The sequence below is a fragment of the Pleurodeles waltl genome, chromosome 12, assembly GCF_031143425.1.
Source record: "Pleurodeles waltl isolate 20211129_DDA chromosome 12, aPleWal1.hap1.20221129, whole genome shotgun sequence".
NCBI lineage: Eukaryota > Metazoa > Chordata > Amphibia > Caudata > Salamandridae > Pleurodeles > Pleurodeles waltl.
In genome coordinates this window covers 54,007,351-54,028,714 of record NC_090451.1, presented here as the reverse complement: position 1 = coordinate 54,028,714, position 21,364 = coordinate 54,007,351, and the positions used below count along the sequence as shown (strand labels likewise).

Sequence of the window (21,364 nt, the reverse complement as noted above, 5' to 3'; positions counted from 1 at the left end):
TAACCAAAGGGGTCACTTGAAGCTTTTTGATGGCAAATATATTTTCTTTTACAGAGGTACTGTAATGGTGTTCCAAGGTGAGCTGTGGAGTGTGTGGTTTTAATGGTGCGTTATAAAAATTGGTAGTACTAGGTATAAACTGTATAATATTCAAATGTGTATTTGAGAAGCACTTATTTTTTATTTAACCAAAATGTATTCGCGCATTTTGTAGCAGCCTTTATTATGATATAATTGTATTTTTATAGCGCTTACTACCCCTGACAAGGTGTCGAATGCATGTTTAAAATAGGAACTTACACATTCACAGTTCTTTCAGGGACCTCGGTACCTCATAGTACTAACAAACATTGGCAAAGCCAATAGGTCTTGTCTACGCAAGAGTTATTGGCTTTGCCAATGTGTTTTAGCCGTGTTATACACCAGAGTGGCTGCTGTTCAGCATGGCTAAAAGTTAGTAGCATCGTGGTGTGGAGTGGAGTAGAGTGGCATAGGAGCAGTGGCGTAGAGCCCAATGGTGCAGAGTATAGTGCAGTGGGGTACAGTGCAGATGTTTAGAGTGTGTTGCCGTACAGTGCAGTGGTTTAGAGTACAGTGGCATGGAGTGGCGTGGGACAGAGTAGAGTGGCATCGAGTGCAGTGGAATAGAGTGGCATACAATAGAGTGGAAGAGAATGCAGTAGTGTAGAGTGGTGCAGTGGCATAGAGTGCAGAGTTGACTTGCATGGCAGAAAGTGCAGTGGCATAGTGCAGAGTAGAGTATAGTGCTGTAGAGTGCAGTCGCGTAGAGTGGAGTGATGCACAGTAGAATGGCATAGAGTGCAGTGGCATAGAGTGCAGTGGCATAGAGTGCAGTAGTACAGAGTAGATTGGTGTACAGTACAGTGGCGGAGAGTGCAATGTTGCAGGGTAGAGTGTCAGTGCAGTGATGTAGAGTGGAGTAGAGTGGCACAGAGAGCAGTGGCGTAGAGTACAGTGGTGCAGAGTAGAGGGCAGTGGCGTACGGTGCAGTTGTTTAGAGTGTATTGGCACAAAGTGCAGTGGCATAGAGTGGCATGGGGTAGTGTAGCATAGAGTGCAGTGGAGTAGAGTGGCATACAACAGAGTGGCAGAGAGTGCAGTAATGCAGAGTGGAGCAGTGTCAGAGTGCAGAGTAGACTCATGTGACAAAGTGCAGTGGCGTAGAGTGGCGTAGATGGTGCAGAGTGGAGTATTGTAGAGTGGTGCAGTGCAGAGTAGAGTATAGTGCCTAGAGTGCAGTGGCGTAGAGTCCAGTGATGCACAGTGCAGTGGTATAGAGTGCAGTGGCATAGAGTGCAGTGTTGCAGAGTAGAGTGCAGTGTTGCAGAGTAGAGTGTCAGTGCCGTGGTGTAGAGTGGTACAGAGAACAGTGGCATAGAGTACAGTGGTGCAGAGTAAAGGGCAGTGGCATACAGTGCAGTTGTTTAGAGTGCACTGGTGTAGAGTGCAATGGCATAGAGTGGCATGGGGCAGAGTAGAGTGGCATAGAGTGTATTGGTGCAGAATGTAGTAGTACAGAGTAGAGTGGTGTAGAATATAGTGGTGGCCAGTGCAGTGTTGCAGAGTAGAGTGTCAGCGTGCAGTGGTGTAGAGTGCATTGAACTAGAGCGCAGTGATCAGAGTGGCGTAGAGTGCAGTGGCGTAGAATAGATTGTTTCAGAGTAGAGTGCAGTTGCATAGAGTGGAGAGGTGCAGGGTAGAGTGCAGTGGCATAGAATGCAGTGGCACAGAGTGCAGTGGCATAAAGTAGATTGTTTCACAGTAGAGTGAGGTGGCTTAGAGTGGACAGGTGCAGGGCGGAGTGGAGTTGCATAGAGTGGCATAGAGTGTGATGGCAGAGAGTAAAGTGGTGTATAGTGCCGTGGCGTAGAGTGCAGAGGTGCAGAGTAGATTAGAGTGACTTACATTGTATTGGTGTAGAGTGCAGGGGCATAGAGTGCAGGGGTGCAGAGTAGATTAGAGTGACTTACATTGTATTGGTGTAGAGTGCAGGGGCATAGAGTTGAGTGTTACAGAGTAAAGTGCACTAGCATAGAGTGTATTAGCTTAGAGTGCAGTGGCGTACAGTGCAGTGTTGCAGAGTGGCACAGAGTGGAGTTGTGCGGACTAGATTGGCGTTTGCTAGACTGGAGTGGTATAGCGTGTATAGGAAGAGAGCGCAGTGGTGTAGAGAGGTGTAAACTGCATTGGCATAGAGTAGAGTGGTACAGAGTAGTGTAGAGAAGCATAGCGTGCAGTGGCATAATGTGGAGTGCTTCAGAATGGAGATGAGTGCAGTGCAGTGGCATGGAGTGGTGTAAAGTGAAGTGATACAGAGTAGGGTGCAGTGGTGCAGAGCGGAGTGGAGTGTGCATGGTGTGGTAACACACTGCCATTAGAGACAACACATTTTTGATTGAAATTACCATTACATTTGCTCAGATATACAGTTTTTCAAATCAAACTATACTGTGCACAGACGATTATGTGTGGAAATTGCAATGCAATGATTTGTTTTAACCATATAAAGGTATTTGTTTTCAGCACAATTCAGAATTAACAAAAATTTGCTTCATTTGTACTCCTAATTCTGATAAATTCTGACGTTTATTTAAATGTTGTCATGTGATAGAAAAAACTCTTTCCTAACCCCAGTATCCAGCAAGATTGTCGCATAAATCCTCACTTTGAAGTCAGAGAAAGAAAAGTAAACACTATGGTGGTCATTACAACCTTGGCGGTCTTTTAACAAGACCGCGGAGGGACCGCCGTGCGGAAGACCGCCAGTAGTGGCGGTTTGCCGCTGGCCGTATTATGACTGTTGGCTGCTCTCCGTCCTTTTTACGACGGAGAGCCGCCAACAGCCATACTGGGGGGCGGCAGGGAAGTGGAGGTTGCTCCACCTCCACCGCCACGCCAACAGAACACCGCCCACCGAATCACGTCCTGTGATTCGGCACGGCGGTGTTCTGTTGGCGGTGTGGTGTCGGCGGAGCAGCCCCCATGGCTCCCGTCCCCTCCCGGAGGATCAACGGACAAGGTAAGTCGATCGTCCGTTAGGGGAGGGGGTGGAGGGGTGTTGTGTGGGTGCATGGGGGTGTGCGTCTGTGTATGTAGAGGGGGGTGTGAGTGCGTGTATGCTTGCGGGTGTGTTGCGTGTGTTGGGAATAAGTGCTTGTATGTCTGTATGTATGTCTGTATGGATGTGTGCGTGTATGTCTGTATATGGGTGTGCGTGTCTGAGTGTGTGGATGTAGACATGTATGTTGGTGTGTGTACGTGTATGTGTGTTGGTGGTGCCTGCGTGCGTGTCGTGTGTGTGTGAGTTATGTGATGTTGGGGGTTGGGTGGGGAGGGGGGCCCTGCCACCTTTGGGGGGTGGCAGGTGTGGTGGGTGGTGTCGGGCAGGGAGTCCGGGTGGGGGTGGGGGAGACCCCTATCAGTGCCAGGGAAGGAATTCCCTGGCACTGATAGGGCTTACCGCCATGGATTTCATGGCGGTTCCTACCGCTGGAAATCCACAGCGGTAAGCCGGGTCAAAATACCGGCGGCGGTATTGTGATGGCCGGAGGGCTGGAGACCCAGGTCTCCAGTCCAGCGGTCGTCTCCGCCCTGGCGGGCGGAACAGTGAAGCGGCGGATGACCATGGCGGTAACCGCCATGGTCATAATACTAAAAATAAGACCGCCAGCCTGTTGGCGGTCTTACGGCCGCTTTAACACCGTCCGCCAGGGTTGTAATGACCCCCTATGTTCCCACAGAAGACAGAGCCCGACATTTGACTTTGTTTTCTTTAATGCACAGCAAATGTGATGAGATAAGAACAAGATATACAGGCTTGTTTACAAAAAAGGAGCACTCGGAAGGATACTGCAAATAAGGTTTTGGCAAGGGAAGAGTCGAACTCAAGCTGCATAGCCTAAAACAAATAAAACCAGCAAATTGAAAGCAACAAAATGTGAGTTAGAAACCACAAGGCCAATGGTAAGCAACAGTGGAATCCCTTTTTAGCAAAATTAGGATAATGAAAGACTGGGCAAAACATAACTTTGTAAACTGTACCATGCAGTTTGCACGCAGCTCCTTGATGGCAGTTCATAGCTCACTGTGCTAGATTACTATTGCAACTTATGAACTGCACAGTGACAAAAGGATCTGTGACAAAAGCATTAACCCACTGAGCTATGCACCTAACATATGGTCTGTAATCTGCATAGTACAAGTTCTTTGCAGCAGGCATATTAGCCCTTTGCGCTACCTTAGATGAGTCAATTCTGCCTCCAGACAAAACTCAGGTCTGTCTCCAGCAAGTACATTCACAAGGAAGCAATATGAATGTACCTAAAGTGACAGCCGTGGGATACTTTGTGGGGAAAGTCTAGTATTTTAGTCCAGTCCCTATCTTGCAGAGGTTTGGCCGCATCAATCACCCAGGTAGTATGACGAGAAGATGTGGAGTGGTTTCCATGTTGCAGGAAAGGTCTGTACACCCATTCTATCAGTTTGCCACCAGTTCCTATGGTGTAGAGCTTCTGGCACACCTTGTGTAGGGTTAGTGCTAGGTGGTAGACATGAAATAGAGCATTTGATGATTATTTAAGGTGTTTGTAAGTGAGGAGTTGACCGGAGTGAAGATAGTAGTCTGCCACAAGGGTTTAGAAATTTAGTAGCTCGCCATCCAGAAACAAATCCCCAAATTTGAAGACACCTGCAGCATGCCACTGATGGAGTTGTTCTGAGCACAGCCGTCCTGTGTGAGTGAGAAGGCTTGGCAAAGGTAGTGCAGGGGTTTTTAAAATGTTCAGAAACAATCAAAATGTTGCTCTTACTTTCTCTTCCAGAAAGATTGGGTAGGTTTGGGAAGGGGTGATGGCCTTGCTGCAGTACTGAAGGGTATTAATTTACTACTGAACAAGGACGCAATGTGACATCTGAATGTAGCGTACCAGGAGGCAACCACAAAAAGACCACAGTGAATAAATAATGCTATGTTAAAAAAAGAGTAAATAAATGCACTGATAACATGGCCTCTCCTGTGTGTCTGTAGAACTGACGTTTGTTCTTGATTTTTTGTCCTGAATTTTGACCCTTTGTCCTGAATTTTTTACAGTCCTGTCCAGAATTTGCCTCAATGCCAGGTGGTCACCCTAGGCGGGGGGTCGGGGTAGTTTAGGGATGGGGGTCAGGGCATTTTTAGTTTTAGGGGCAGGGGTGGGGAAGTTGGGTGGGTCCGGTGGTTTAGAGGCTGGGTAGGGTGGTCGGGGCAGTTTTAGTTTTAGGGGTAGGGGGTCAGGGTAGTTTAGTTTTAGGAGTAGGGGCGGGCGGTCAGGGTAGTTTAGGTTTAGGGGCGGGGGTGAGGGGGTTGGGGCATTTCTAGTTTTAGGGGTGGGGTCGGGTTAGTTTAGGGGCAGTGGGGGGGTTGGGGTACTTTTAGTTTTTAGGGGCAGGGTGGGGGGTCGGGTAGTTTAGGTTTGGGGAGGGGGGGCAGGCAGTTTAGGTTTTAGGGGGTGGGGGTTCAGGGTAGTTTAGGTTTTGGGGGGTCATTGTAGTTTTAGAGATGGGGTGGGGGGTGGGGGTAGTTCCAGTTTTAGGGGGGTCGAAGTAGTTGTAGGGGTCGAGTTGCATGCTGGAACCACGCATGCTGTTCACACATGCCTTTACCAGGAATGCCTTTACAACAAAAAATCGTTGTTAAGGCATTCGTGGTAAAGGTATTCATGGTAACAATACGGTCGTTGTTCTGAGCGCGTTGTTTAGGCATGCATGGTTCCAGCATGCGTTGTTCCGACTCCTATTCTTGAAGAGTGATTGTTCTGGGGAAGCACAAACTCAGGATTCAAAACGGGGTTAGAGTTGGCTTTACCAATAATGTATTTCCATCCAAATAATCCCTTTTTAGCAAAATTAGGATAATGAAAGACTGGGCAAAACATAAATTTGTAACCTGTACCATGCACTCTGCACGCAGCTCCTTGCTGGCAGTTCATAGCTCACTGTGCTAGATTACTATTGCAACTTATGAACTGCACAGTGACAAAAGGATCTCTGTGACAAAAGCATTAACCCACTGAGCTAAGCATTAACATACGGTTCTGTAATCTGCATAGTACAAGTTCTTTGCAGCAGGCATGTTAGCCCTTTGCGCTACCTTAGATGAGTCAATTCTGCCTCCAGACAAAACTCAGGTCTGTCTCCAGCAAGTACATTAATCACCAGAGTTATCTTAGCACTTTTATTGTTGCCTGAAAACTGTCGGATATACAAGGAACTTGGCAGTGCTTTTAAAATTGCTATGAAACCGGCCCCGAGTAACAAAAGTTGCCGTGCTCTTCCAGCCACCCGGGGAAATGCCTGTTGCCCGGTATGGCCAGTCCGGCCTTGCCGACAAAAGACATTCTACAATGTTGTTTTGTTTGATGACGTCCGCTTGGGTTTTGGGATACAATGTGACATAATTCGCAGGCTGGACAATATAACTTTTGTTCCTTTCCCACAACTAGTAGGGGAACCCGACTGCTTCCCTGCAGCACTCGAACTGCAACGCGCCCTCCATCATGCTCCAGTGCCAACCTTTGAAGGTTTCCCCTCGCACTCTGGAGTGTTTAAATCAATTTGCAGCCAAGCCAGGATTTGCTTGCATCAATACTGTATTATGTCTCCGCTCTTATTCTTAAAGTTTCTTTATTAGTTGGTAATCCTATTCGAGACAGACAATCCCATCCACAAGGACTAGCGAGACTGAGCTGTATTAAGACCGAAACATGCTGGTTTCGAGCAAAAGACTTTTCGCTCCATTGGACCGACAAGATGTAACCTTGAGGTTCTAGAAAGACTCTGCTCACAGATCACCCCTGCAGGCACCAATGACAGCGGTATTTGATAAATATCAGTCTCGGCAGTGGTTAAAGCAAGCAAGAGAAGATGCTTTTACAGCACCTAAGCTTGGGCCCTTCGACTCTTTGCGCCGCAGTGCTGAGGACAGCAGATCATCTCAAAGAGACCTGAAGAAGGGCAGAATGGGCCAAACAGGAGTTCCTTCCGTAGATGACACTCTGGACCATATCTTTTTGTTGGTGGTCCCTACAAACTTTTCCGAACCGGTTTGCATTTCACTCACATATTACTAATATGGATGAACAATAAATGAGAACAAGCATTGGCAAAGACAATAAGACTGACATTACTGTGCTAACACATGTAAGTATAGACATTCAAAATTATGCTGTTTAAATGTGTTGCATGCAAATTAAAGACTGCCTTATTGGTTGTGCTAATGCAGAGGAAAAGGGAGGGTAGCTTTTTGGGAACATGCTTACAGGAAATACAAGGATTACATTCGAGAAACTGAGTGACAAAGCAGTTTTCAGATTTAAAATAGTCCCTCATGCTCTCCAATAGAATTTCTTCCTGGAAGGTGGAACAAGCTACCAAACAGCCAATAGCAGTTAGTGAGAGATTCATACTCCTCTGGATGGAACCAAAGTCTATCGTACATATACCTTTAAATAACTGGTGCAATAGGTCTTGGAGACACCCAAGCTGTTGAAGCAGACCTAACAATAACATTGTGAATACTTTGACGGGCCTATTTGTCTCCTCGGCCTAGTTCTGACTTCTCTCCAGAGTCGTGATTAGTCAGTGAAAAGATGCTCCACCACATTGTTAATCCGTCAGGAGCACGGCTGTGACCGAAGAGAGGCTTCCAGTTCTGGCTTCCCCGCTGCCAGACACCGTGCGACCTTCTGCAGATCACTTTGAGGCCCTCATCTTGAAAGAGTGTCAAAACACCATTATTAGATGCTGTATAAAAATAGCAGAATATTTCCAAATAGTTTAAGGGGTTACCTATTCTAAGTGTCCTAAAAGGCTGCCACATAAAAGAGATCATCCTGCCTGGCACTTGTTTTCTTCAGTGTGATAAGACACCAGAGGGCTAAATAATAGATTTAGTGAATAGTGCAGAAGGCAGGCTGGCATTTAAAAGTCCATCTGGCCAGCACCAAAGTATCTAAGGAAATGAAGTGTCAGAGGGGAGCAGTGGAGAAATGGCTGCAGAAAAATCTCAATTCTAAGCTTTCTGGTCGAGCCAGCTTCTTAGCGCTGCACACTTTCCAACAGGAAGTGTACATGAGTGTATATATATATATATATATATATATATATATATATATATATATATATATTCACAGGAGAGCCCGTGAGACTTATTTTTAATATAAATATATATCTTTCTATAGAGTGGCTAGCTAGGGAGCACAGTGTATTACGTGGGGTCTTGGAAGGCAATCGATATTGCGCATATCTAGAGGGAATTACACAAATACTTACGTTACCCACATTTACATTTCAGAGTTTTAGGTACAGGTAGATGAAGCGATTTGCCCAAAATCACACAATGCTGGGACAATTGGCGTGGCTGGGATTCAAACCAAGGTGCCCAGGTTCCGTCGAAGGTAGCCCGGGACACCACAGCCTACCTCCACACCAGGGTTTGCCAATTAAGGATAAACTAGGATGATTATATCATTTATTTCAAATAATGGTATGCTTCTCCTTCAGATGAGATGAGATCCAGGAAAAATGGGGGGTGGGTGGGGGTGACTTAGAAGGCAGACTGCCTGTGAGCCACTAGTGAACATTAATGGGGATCACAGTTGATTATATACCATATGTAATGATTTCTACAGGTCCTTAAATACTTACTACATAGAGTGGATTCGAGTTGCTGAAATCAGAATATATATATAAGCTCTGATCTCACTCAAGGAAAGTGCTGGCTAAGCAATGTTTCCGCAGCATCTGACCCAGTGGCGGTTCCTTTTCTGCTCAGATGCCCACTCAATCCGCAAACAAGAGTCTCACCTTAGATTTAAAGTGGCCGCATCACACTCTGTACCCAGTGTGAGTTTGCTCTGGCTGGGGATGTTGAGTGCTTCTCAAATCAGTGGAGTTGAACGCAACATTGAAACTGTGCTCTCCACGAATCAAACACAGTGGCGACTAATCCGTGCCACCTCTCATGCATCAAGTGCCAACCTGGGGCACGTCCAAGTGCTGGTCCGACTGGTTCACAATAGCCCATCTCAAGAAGCTTTGCTCAGTGGTTATCCTGTCGCGGATGCCCTGGGCGCTACCTTGGTCCTCCCAGAGCTGGACACCACCTGGGGAAGATTGAGCCTTGAACGTTAGGCTGGTGCTTGCTCGGTCAGACGCCGCGTCTGATTATTTTCGGAATAGGCCCAATGCCTGTGTTATTTGTTTATGAAATGCCTGTAAACGGCTCCGCTGCTGCGCGTCGAGCTTCGCGCCAGCGCTTCTCCAGATGTGAAGCCAAGATGGAGGTCTCAGAGGCCCCGTCGCAGCAGGTGCTGAACAGGGGACGTTTAATTCTAGTGCCAATAACGCTAAGAGGCGTGAGGAGTTAGTATACTCTTGCTGCTTCCAGGGTCAATTTAGGCTCCCTGCCGGCTCTCGGCTTTTGGCCACCTCCGCTACTGAGCTTCCAGCAGACTGTTCGGAATAAAGTCGAGGGCCTTCAATACCAGTTCAACAAGCCCTTCCAAAGCGCTCATGAAATGTTACGGAAGTTTCCTTTTTAGGTCTCGCTGCAGGCAGCTTTAGCTATCCAGGAGACATCCCGTCGTCAATACTTTAAAAAAGTACATGTAAGAAGTAGTTCAGAGAGCGGGGTTGGGACAGCCCATTCCGGCTTTCATGGCTTTTTCAGGTTGGCTATTGCTTGGATGCGCTGTCCATCAAGGCTGAGGCATTTCACGGGTTGTTACATTGTCTCATTGTTACACTGTCACATCTGTGTTCTCATTGGTGCTCAAGTAGTCCCTTTGATAAACTTTAGATGAACCATGATGTGTAGCTTGTAATTCTGAGTCGGTGGGGGTTACTTATGTATACCCACATGATTAGACTAATTGTTGGATTTTGGTCTTTTTTCCCCCAGAAGGACATTCTTTTAGTCTTTATGGCAGGCTAAAGCTAATCGCTAATAAACCTTCCAGGTTCAATTGTTTTTCCTCCGTTCGCTTGATAACATGCTCATCGATTTACAACCTTTTGTTCACAAGGTAGAGGCATGCATGCTGATAAGCAGTGGCGTAGCGTGGGTTGTCCGCACCCGGGGCAAGGCAAGTAATTTGCGCCCCCTAACCCGAGGCAAGGCAAGTAATTTGCGCCCCCTAACCCGTGGATTTAGTCTCTTCCAAGATGTTGCGCCCGGTGCGGCCGCCCCCCCCTGCACCTCCCACGCTACGCCACTGCTGACAAGCATTGTTATATGTGCTGCAAAAATATTGGTCGATTGTCAGAACTATCTACAAAACAATATTTTGCTGTTTATGCTTTTTAGTTTCAACTCAACTATGCTCATACAATCACTTCAACAAAACGACCCTACTCCAAGTTTCCATTTTGTTGTAACCAAGATGTTACTTCAAGGACAGCTACAGCTATGAGGCACACACAGGCAAATACTCTCAACTATTACCATACAAGTTCCCTAACACAAAGCCAGGCCTATTAGCTTTGCCATAGCAAGTTTAAGAAAAGCTAGAACAATTGTCTCTGCCCATGCTTGCTTTTTTTGTTTTAAAAATAAACTACGATACCAATGTACATAACGACTGGTTAACATGAGTTCTCTGATCCCAAGTTCCACTACAGAGTGTCATTCCAGACTATGGGTCATACATACTCAAAACTTTGGCAGAAGTGGTCCATCTGCCAAAACGTGTGGTGCCCTGGTCAGCTGTATCAAGAGCGCATCAATCTCAATGGCACCCAAAATATGGCGGCTGGGCCAGCCACAAAAGTTGGGCATATGCTCTGCTAGATAAACTCTAAATAAGAAGTCATTCGTGGGCTCTAACAATGTCTGCTCACCTGTCACGCTATCGCTTCTGTATATAAAAGCAGCTCTGTTTGGCCACGCCTGCACCCACATTTCAATACCATTGACTGGATCTTTCCACCTATTTACATTCGTGACCTCGGAGCACGTGTGAGGGGTTTGGACCCTGGACAGACAGTCTGGGGAGCTTAGGGCACATGTGCAGACAACTGGAGGAGCTTGGGACCCCTGCAGAGACTGACCTAGGAGGCTAGAGCTCATGGACACATAGTGTGAGCAGTGTGGGGCCCAAGGGCAGACTGTTGACAAAACCTGAGGCCTATGGACAGAGTGTGTCCACCTTTGACTCTATGGACAATACAGTTCGAGGTCCTGGAGGCACCTGGACAGAGAATACAAGGATCTTGGGGTATAATGATAAACGTTCCAAGGCACTTGAGGGCTCTCAAGTCTCCCAGGCCACCGAGTACCTGATCCAGTCCAGGTCTTTCCTTTGCATTCTGGTAGTTGTAGTCCTGCTTATCCCATTATACATTTAGGACTACAGGAATTAAAAAACCTAAAACTGGACTGGATGATTATTCATGCAAGGGCCTGGTAAACTCCACAGCCCTGAGGCAGCCATGAGGCCCATGTGCTAAGGCATCGGGATGTGCAGCATTCTTCAGTAAGCAAGCTATGGGGGAAGGCGGATTTCAAAAGTCAGAAAAGACACACTTTAGTGCTCTTGTCTCTAGAAGGATGGTGCAAAGACAGCCTGCAAAGAAGATCACAACCTGACAAGTAAATATTCTTCACACTAACCTCCTGACAACCCCTAGTTAGGGTCCGATTTAACTAGGATCCTGTCCAAGAGCCCATCAGGTTCCACCTACAGTGTGCCTCAACATAACCAGCGCCCCCCACCACACCCACATATAACACTACAAGACCACCTTGATGCAGGGGACTCCAAAACAGGTCCAGGAGGGCAAGATCCAGTCCCTGTTTTTTCAGGAAACCATCAACATTGTAAATGACTTCCATTCAGAATAATTGAATACATATTTATCCCACGTGGACATCCTGAAATTCCAGCTTTGATTCTGCCCCTTTGGACCTGGTTTGGACCACAGTCCTCCTGCAGTAAAGCTCTGACGCTCGACTCCGTAGAGACGGCCGCGCTTGTCTAGAGCCACATTGTGGAGTCACCTTATAATCTAGAGTGTGACAGGTCTAATGCAAAGTCCTCTCACCTCTTCTCCGTCTTTATCCTACAAATCTCCATCTTCAGAGAAATGGGGCTCTGACCCACATCTGATTTTATCATCAATAAAGCGTCGCTTGTATAGAGGACCTGGAATTCAGGGAGGAGGTAAAGACCTGACTGTTTACAAACAGAGAACACAATTATCATAAAAGCTGCCAAATCACTGCTAGACCCAACTAACTCCATGATGAGGAATCAATCACCCATCCGGAGACCGTACGTACATACAGGTGTATGTGCAACCAGTCGTAACCCTAACTACCTCCAACGGGAGGAATCAGTCATCCACAGAGAGACGGTACATACATACGTTATGTACACCTCGTGAGCCTAACTACCTCGAACAAGGAGGAATCAGTCATCCACACAAAGACGGTACATACATACCGTATGTGCACCTACTCATGAGCCCAACTACCTCCAACAAGAAGGAATCAGTTACCCCCCACACAAAGACAGTACATACACACGGTATGTGCAACCAGTCGTGACCCTAACTACCTCCAACAAGGAGGAATCAAGCAACCACACATAGACGGTACATACATACATATGTTATGTACACCTACTCGTGACTCTAACTACCTTCAACAAAAAGGAATGAATCATCCACACAAAGGCGGTACATACATACAGTTTGTGCAACCAGTCGTGACCCTAACTACTTCCAACAAGGAGGAATCAATCACCCATACAGAGACTGTACGTATATAAATACGTTATGTGCAACCAGTCGTAAGCCTAACCACCTCACACAAGGAGGAATCAGTCACTCACACAAAGATGATACATACTTAAATACGGTATATGCAACCAGTGCGGATCCCAACTATGTCCATGAAATACAAATCAGTCATCCTCATAGAGACAGTCCATAGGTACAATATGTACAACCTAAAATACCTCCACCAAGTAGGAATCACAAAGACAGTACATACAGATACATACATAACCAGTGCCGACCCGGACCACCTCCACAAAGGATGACTCGCCACTCACACAAAGAAGGTAAATGCATGTATACACACGGTGTGTACAACCAGTACTAGACCTACAACTACATCCACGAAGGAGGAATAAGTCACCCACGCAAAACGTATAATTATAGAACATATGGCATATATCAGCCATACACAACTTCATTTCTCGTTCTTCGATTCACTCACCACCTAAGTGTGGCTACACGCTTGCCGCCTAACAAGCGCACCTCTCTGATCCTCACACAACACCAAAACTCCTCATAGAGGCCACTCAATAAACCCACTCTTTACCAAGCAAGAAAAAGAAATGGACCAGCGTTCTACCAGCCCACTTTAAAGCACGTCCTGGTAAGAGCACAAATGCTACTACAATGTAAATGGGTAAAGCCAGGCCAAAATGGGGGAAAGGTGCCAGAGACGAACGGCAGCAGACATTTGACAGTGCACGGACACATGCAAGTAGGGTTTGATAACTAGTTAAGTTTTCTCCAATTAATTTGTCTGTCTAAAAACACTGATATTTGATCCACATAACATGAACATTTTGATTTTAATCTTAAGTTTCTCTAATCTGTCCATTCTTGTTTCAGGTAGTTTATTTTGGAATGCGTCTCACTATCCTCCTCAGTAGCTACTAATACAACTCTCTCCTCTCACGCGGCCACTCCTAGCATCTTACGTCTGTCGATCAGGGAGACGTTTAAAGAACAAGATTGTACTTACCACCACCATGAATGCAAAAACCCAGGAGGTTCTCCTAACGTAATATTTTTCTCCCATCGTATCTGTAAAAATCAGGCAAAAAAAAAAAAGAGTTAATGCGAGACAAGTTCAGCCGGCGTACAACCGCGTGTGCGTATAGTCATATAACTAATTCTCTGCAGTTTGAACATTATTTACAGATTCTAAAGACTCTTAAAATCTTTGGAAAAAAGTCAAAACTCACATTTAGTTATTCATCTTTTTTTTAAACCGCTCTAGTTCTTTACTCACCCAGTGCACCATGGGATACCACTGCTGCAGCTGTGGAGTTAGCTGGAGGTATCGGGGGTTATGTCAAAGCTCCGGGCAATATGCGGGTTAGGAGGTAGCCTGTTGTAGAAGAACAACCTACTCTCCTTTGTACACTTGCCTTGGATCCATAGTACATATTTACACTTAAGTTATGAAAAGCCAGTCACGAGGTAAGGTTGAGCTGGACACATGTCATGTTTTTCAAGCTTCTGGTCCAACACCCAGCGTCATCTGAGTCTAGAAGGTCTCAAAGTCCCCAAACACCCCTTCCCCGCCTACAGAAAAGTCTTGATACAAATGTTAAGGTTTATTCAGATTAATAAAGAAAAATCCGGCACTAATACACCTGCACATCAATTTTCATTAAAAAGTTTCCAGAAGCTCGTCTGCTGTGTGCAAATACTATGTCCCAATTCGAAAAAGTACAGGCAGAAAAGTACATCTCGTTTTTGTCAAAATTCGATTTGATTTCTGTATTTTTAGTGCTCATCAAACTGCTAGAAACATGCCTGAGAAATCTACACAAATTCTAAACTTTCAGGCGGCCATCTTCTCTGCTTCCCTAGTGGCCAGGGCTGAAAGCTAGGCCTTGTATTTACAAAGTGCTTTGTTGGCTGTACAGGAAGTAGGAATTCTTCCCTGTGCAGTTGGCTGGCTGTACCAGAAGGTAGGCCTTGCACTTCCTATGCACCTGGGCAGTTACACAGAAAGGCAGGCATTCTATGTCCCATGTACCTGACTGCCCGTAAAGGAAGGTAGATCTTGCATCTCCTTTGCACCTGGTTGGGTACACAAAAAGGGAAGCTTTGCACTTCCTATGCTCCTGGTTTGATGCACCCTAAGGGAGGGGGGCTTTATTTCCTGCGCACCAGGTGGGCTGCACAGGAAGGAAGGCCCTGTAGTTCCTAATATTCTGAACCATGGTGTGTGCCTTTCTGTTTAGTTGTGGCTGCCATCTCCTCTCACCTGGTCATGGAAGTTCCCCGCTCATCTGATAGTGGTCAGCATTGGTTTGCTGGGTCATGAGTTGGTAAGAAGAACTGACGGTGCGAGAGACACCCATTATGCTGGTCGGTGAATATTTTAAGTCACTACTGGACCGGGGCTGTGCAAAATACAATAACCAGCACAAAGAAGAAAATGTGCGAAGCTGCACGCCTGCCTACATACACAATGAAGAACTACATAAACTCTGACAAATGCTGGTGTGAGTTTTTCCTGCACTGCTCAGACTGTGTCGGCTGCAGTAGGTATTTATAGGTGCACTGATGTTTACAGCTCGTTTCCACCAGACAACATCTCCCTCAAAGCACTGCAGGTGCCACCTAGAAAGTCAACCTGAGGTGGCACGGCGTAGTCTTTGAAAAGGCCTCGGCCTGGTACAATGTGATTCTGAACACCAAGAGTTGGCAGCACCAGAGAAGGGCAGAGTGACCAAGAGGAGCCAGGGCCGGTGATAATACAAAGATAGTTTAGCAAGAGCCTGCGTGGTAACACTGGAAGTGCGCATGTGGAACACAGTGCATGGAGTGGCAACACCACCACCTCTTACATCAAATGCCGCTCACCAGGGCTTTATTTGAACCAGTGGTCTCCGGTGCTCAGCGCTGGCAGTTTATTGTCAACACCAGCTCTTGTGCCTGCCTGCAGAATACCTTCTACCTGCTTCTTCAGTAGGCTGGTGCTGGGGCAGGCTACTGGTGATTCTGCAACCGCGTAACATTTTGCAAATACCAGCCAGTCATTTCTATAATTTTGTCTGACTGTGCCAGGAAGCAAATCACAATTTACATGGAGTACGAGGACTCGATTTGGCACAATGACTTTGTTGCCTGGGGTTTTTGGCGCAGCTATCACAAGGTCCATTGTCAGTGGAAACAAAGCCGGCGTGCAGAAGGCACCATGGAAGCCGCTTAGGGATCACACCGTGGAACATCGCAGGCACACCGGCTGCTCTGTGCACCATTATCCCACACTCTGCAGGAACAAAGTAGCCTGCTGACACCAACTGTCATCCTGCTGCCATTGGCTGACGACTGCCCGCTCGCTACTCGTCCACGCCAGCAGCTGGGTGGATGGATACGCAGCATGGCGGCCATGTTGTCTCTGCTCAGAGCACGTATCTACAATTAAATGGGCTCCCATCCGCTGGATTCCCTCTGAGTTGTTTAAAGAGCTGGAGCAGAGTCGGTCACGCCTGGTTATGTACATCCTAATTCACGACTCGTTCTACCACAACCCTAGGAACCCTTCGGAGATACAAGCCTGTTGGAGATTCAAAGGTTTATCCTGATTGTCAATCGACTGCTGGAGTTCTATTTTAGAGTTGGACACTAGGGATTGGATGCAAAAATGTATGATCTGACAATCCCAATATTACAGCTCAGAGAAGGTCCTACAGCCCCATTGGGCACCTGGTCATCTTTTATGTTAACACTTCTTACCCACCCACGTACAATCAACCGGCCCATGCCCACCCACCTTTAATCTCGAATGCAGGGGGAATGGTTTCATGAAGTCTCAATGCATACTTACAATACCAAATTTCTTGAACTCCTTAACGTCCCCAAATGTCAAGGCATGGTCTGATGAAGTGTCTGCAACTGGGGCATCACACATTCAACCATCTCAAAACTAGTCGAACAATAACAACTATCAGAACGTGGGACGCTGGGAGAGCCACTCAAGACAATGAAGCGGCTCAGGGCCAACAATGGCTGGTATAGGCCTCTGCTCCAACATTCCAGGATCATCTGTTAGGAAATCTGCTCAGGGCCTTTAACAACCGGTACAGACCTCGGCAGCGGGCTATAACGGAGAATGTCCTTCTGGCAGTACCAATGAAAAAAGTCTAAAAGTCAGCATCATATGAAAAAACAAACCAAACAGAAGCTGTGCAGTGCAACCCCTGGGAAAACCTAAAACACAATGGGTGGTGTCTCGCGACCTGTGAAACACATTTGGGGCATCTCTGGTTGGGCATTTTGATGAAGACAGGATTTCCTTACACTGTTGTTAATTATCTTACGTACAAAAGAGCATGTCTGCGCCTTGCAATGATTTAGTATTTTCTGTGTATACCGAATGGCTCTCAAAGTCTTGATGTCACTTCTCATTTGTTTTACAGTTCTTTTATTGGTTTAAGAAATTAAACAACAGATCCTTAATAGCCAATGAGAAAGAGGAATATTGTATTGTATTGTAATTGTATTTATATAGCGCTTACTACCCCTGACGAGGCGTCGAAGCGCTTTTCGATGAGTAGCACGCTACTCCGGAACCCAACGAGAATTAGTGATGGATTAGTATCATTTAATAATGAGTACAGTTTTAGTATTATTATGAGTTAATTTGAGCCGCGGATATGAGAGTTTGTTAGTTAGATTGACTGGAGTAATGTAGGGGTGGAGGAGGAAAGAAATCCAGAAGTGTTAATTGGGAGTATATCCTTCATTTACTCAACCCAAAGGCTTGGGATGAATACAGGGGGGCGGAGGAGGGAAGAGTATGTGGAAGGGTTAGGGAGAGCATAGTAGCAGGGTGAGATGAATGCAGGAGAATTTAGTAGGGTTGTGTGGGAGGTCACAGAGGTAGAGTGAGGTTTGGTGAGTTAGATGTGGAGGTGGAGGGAAGAGCTTAGGCAGAGATATTTAGGAGATGAAAGTGGTCGAAGGGATTTGGGATGAGTCAGAGTGAGAATGGAGGGTAGTTGTATCAATACAGAGCAACACCTGTAAACAATATGCCGCTGCTAAGCTGGAAAGACAATGCTAAAACATTTGAACCAGGAGTCCACATTTTCTTGTGCCCACTCTTGAATCACCTGTTAGAATATACATCTTCCTTTGCCTTGGCTCTACAGCTCATCCCTCTCAGCCATTCTGACACTGCGGGTGCCTCCTCCGAGGACCAACGTCTTGCTACGTGTTATGTTTAGCAAATATTATTATTCTGTTTTATAGTAATTAGGTCACATCTCATTTGTGAAGGTCCTCTCTCTATACTAACTCTGTACCGGTAGTGCCTAAACAAAGATTACCTTTTTTTGGGTAAGAGCTTTGACTCCTATGGAATCTTGGGTGCCCCCTATTGAACTTCCTGTGGTCAGCAGCCGGTGCAATGAACACAGTCGCACCAACAGCAGAACAAGAGGTTTGTCTTCAAAGCTTGTTTTCGATGAAGGCAATATATGCCCAGTGTGCCACCGGCTTGTGGCTCTCGATTGTTACCCAAAGGCAAGGGAACTTGATGCACTACCAGAAAAACTATAGTGTCAGCAGGGCAAGATAAACCTTTGCATCACAATGCGAAGACTAAGGTTCCATCTGCAAAGACTAAGGTTCCATCTGCAAAGACTAAGGTTCCATCTGCAAAGACTAAGGTTCCATCTGCAAAGACTAAGGTTCCATCCGCAAAGACTAAGGTTCCATCCGCAAAGACTAAGGTTCCATCCGCAGAGACTAAGGTTCCATCCACAAAGACTAAGGTTCCATCCACAAAGACTAAGGTTGTGTTTGCCAAGTCTAAGGTTGTGTTTGCCAAGTCTAAGGTTGTGTTTGCCAAGTCTAAGGTTGCGTTTGCCAAGACTAAGGTTGCGTTTGCCAAGACTAGGATTGCGTTTGCCAAGACTAGGATTGTGTTTGCTTGGTGAAAAATATGCGTTTTAGTTGTTTCCTCAAAAACAGATGACTACTTGTGTTTCAGCCTCTTCAGAGGCAAGGAGTATTGTGAATCAGCAGTTCCTTTTTCCTGGGGTTCTCTGGTAGTTGTGAAGCGGTGACTCTAGCTTGGAGGCTATTGGTTGGTTCGTCCCATCGGCCATATCCTCAGCAGACTGTTATGAGTGTGTATCCAGGTGCCTGGTAGCCCAGATTTACAGCTACCTACAAATTGTTGTCTCAACTTTGCAGGCTATGTATTCTGTATTTTTTCTTGGCCTGTGCGAAATTTAATTTACGGCAGCAAAATCTGCATCATTTACATTACACTTGTTTGGCGAAAGTCCTGAAACTATGCCATTACCACACCTTGCGTAATCATGCGCTTTTTGAGGTAAACATTTACTGCAAACACGCGAACAACGGAATGCGAGCAACTGTTGCTCATGGGTGCTTTGTTAAAATTAAACCTTGAATCAAAAAGTAATGCGGGGACGCATTTCACGCTAAAATGTAGCTCAAAATGATGGCTTTGTATTTCATGTAATTTTGCTGAAATTTTACACAATTATGGAAAACCAAATGACCTGAATTTCGCGCACTCCTAGTTTTTTCTTTGTGGTATTAACAAAAATCGAAAGAATAAACATTTCATATAACGCGAGACGCAAACAGGACTGTTGAGAGTACATCGGATCACTTGAGAACGATGGGGCACCCGATGCGACTCATCCATCCCCGGGCGGAGAGATACCTGTACTATCGCAGGAGAATTATTCTAATCTGAAACCCAGCAAGCAGTCTCTTTCTATTCCACCTCCCTTCCAGTGCTAGGCTAGCTAAGACATTTCAGTGTGAATTTCATCATATAAACTATTATTCCGCCATTTTAAGTAAAAAGCAAATGCTGAGCTTCCCATCTCAAACCTGATAATGCGGCACTTTTTCAGAAACCTGCCTCCCCCTTTGGATTGCATGGAAGGACATAATGGCCAGGGACATCATTCCTGCGATGGAGTGCTATTGGAAAGCAGAGACGGGTCTTGCTGAAGACTTCATTAAGTGTCTGAAGAGGACAGTGTATGACTGAGCTTGGAAAACTCTTCAGGGAACAAGAGATTTGAGGTTTCTCCTGCTGACGTTCCAACAAGAAAGTCATATCTGAAGAGCATTGCAGGGCGACAGGGAAATACTGTCTCAGAAGTGATATGCCTCGGTTTGAGATCTTCACATGGACATAAATTTACATACAATGAATCTAAATGGAAATCATTTACAAAACCATTGAGTAGCCTGAAATTCCATCGCGGACGTGGCACTGTTGGACCAAAGTTGGACACCCCTGTATTAGCAAACAAAGGAAGCCGGTCCTAAAAATCCCATCATTGATAAATGTAAAGTTAGACGTTATGTGCTTGCATGGGTGAGCCAAGGCTAGCTTGTACTCCCTGCTACACCCCAGGTAGGTAATAGATGTAGTATTGTTAATTTAGTCTGAAATACAGTCATGAATAAAAACCCTTAAGTTTAGACCCAGATGCGCATGCCCATCCAGTAAACTGGCCTTGCAGACAGCTTTCGCTGGCTCACGCAAATGTTTTTTGCCGAAGAATCCTACACTAGATCTATCTATCCATCTATCTAACCATCTAACCGTCTATCCATCTAACTGTCTAACCGTCTATCCATCTAACCCTCTATCCATCCACCTGTCTATCCATCCATCCAGCTACCCATCCATTGTCTAGCCATCCAAAAATCCACCCATCCATCCATCTAGCTGTCCATCCATCTAGCCATCTATCTGCCATCTATCCACCATCTATCCATCCATTCGTCCATCTAGCCGTCCGTCCATCTAGCCGTCCGTCCGTCCATCCATCCATCTAGCCATCCGTCCATCCATCCATCTAGCCAGCCGTCCAATCTTCATCCATCTAACCATCTTTCTATCCCTCTATCTATCCATCCATCCATCCATGTATCCATTATCCATCTAGCTATCCATCTCATCATATCGCTCTGAACATTTTTCCTTTTTCTACAGTTGCAAGGTTGGGTCAATGGATGCTTTGAATCTTATTTTTTGTCTATTATCTTTAAATACCAGCTACTCATTTTGGAGTGAATCCTTTTTAAAAGGTATTTTATAAAGTACTTTAGTGAAATCTTATCATTACAGCTGGTTATAATTTGAGTGGTAATTTACATTTGTCTCCTTCACAAACACATTTCATGGCACCACTGAAAGGGATTTTTGATTTTTTTTAAACTTCACTGTTAAACCAGCTGCATAGATTAATATTTTTTAACTTAAAATGTTTATTGCAATTATGAAGAACCCACGGTGGCAGCAAATTTTCCCTTTCTTCTTTTTATTTTTGAGGTTTATGCAAATAAAACAAATTAACCCTCACACCAGAATGCCTACACCAGACCTATTGGCTTTGCCAATGCTTGTTTTAAATGTTGGAAACCGCTTTCACCTCCCCCATATCTACATCTCCCAGCCCAGTGTTGCTCTCCTTTTCCATTATAGGCATTTTGTGATTCTGTTTCCTGTTTTTCGGTTTTGCTTTGGGCGTGTAGCCTCTTTTGC

The 21,364-nt window shown here is 45.7% G+C and overlaps 1 protein-coding gene across 2 annotated transcripts in view; it reads right to left on the bottom strand.

Moving 5' to 3' along the window:
* SSBP4 (single stranded DNA binding protein 4) overlaps window positions 1–21,364 on the bottom strand; it is a 444,236-nt gene that overhangs the window by 332,801 nt on the left and 90,071 nt on the right. For both annotated transcript variants that reach the window (XM_069215621.1, XM_069215622.1), the window contains exon 3: window positions 13,817–13,878. In XM_069215621.1, coding sequence (XP_069071722.1) covers window positions 13,817–13,878 — 62 coding nt within the window. The remainder of the gene's footprint in view (window positions 1–13,816; window positions 13,879–21,364) is intronic.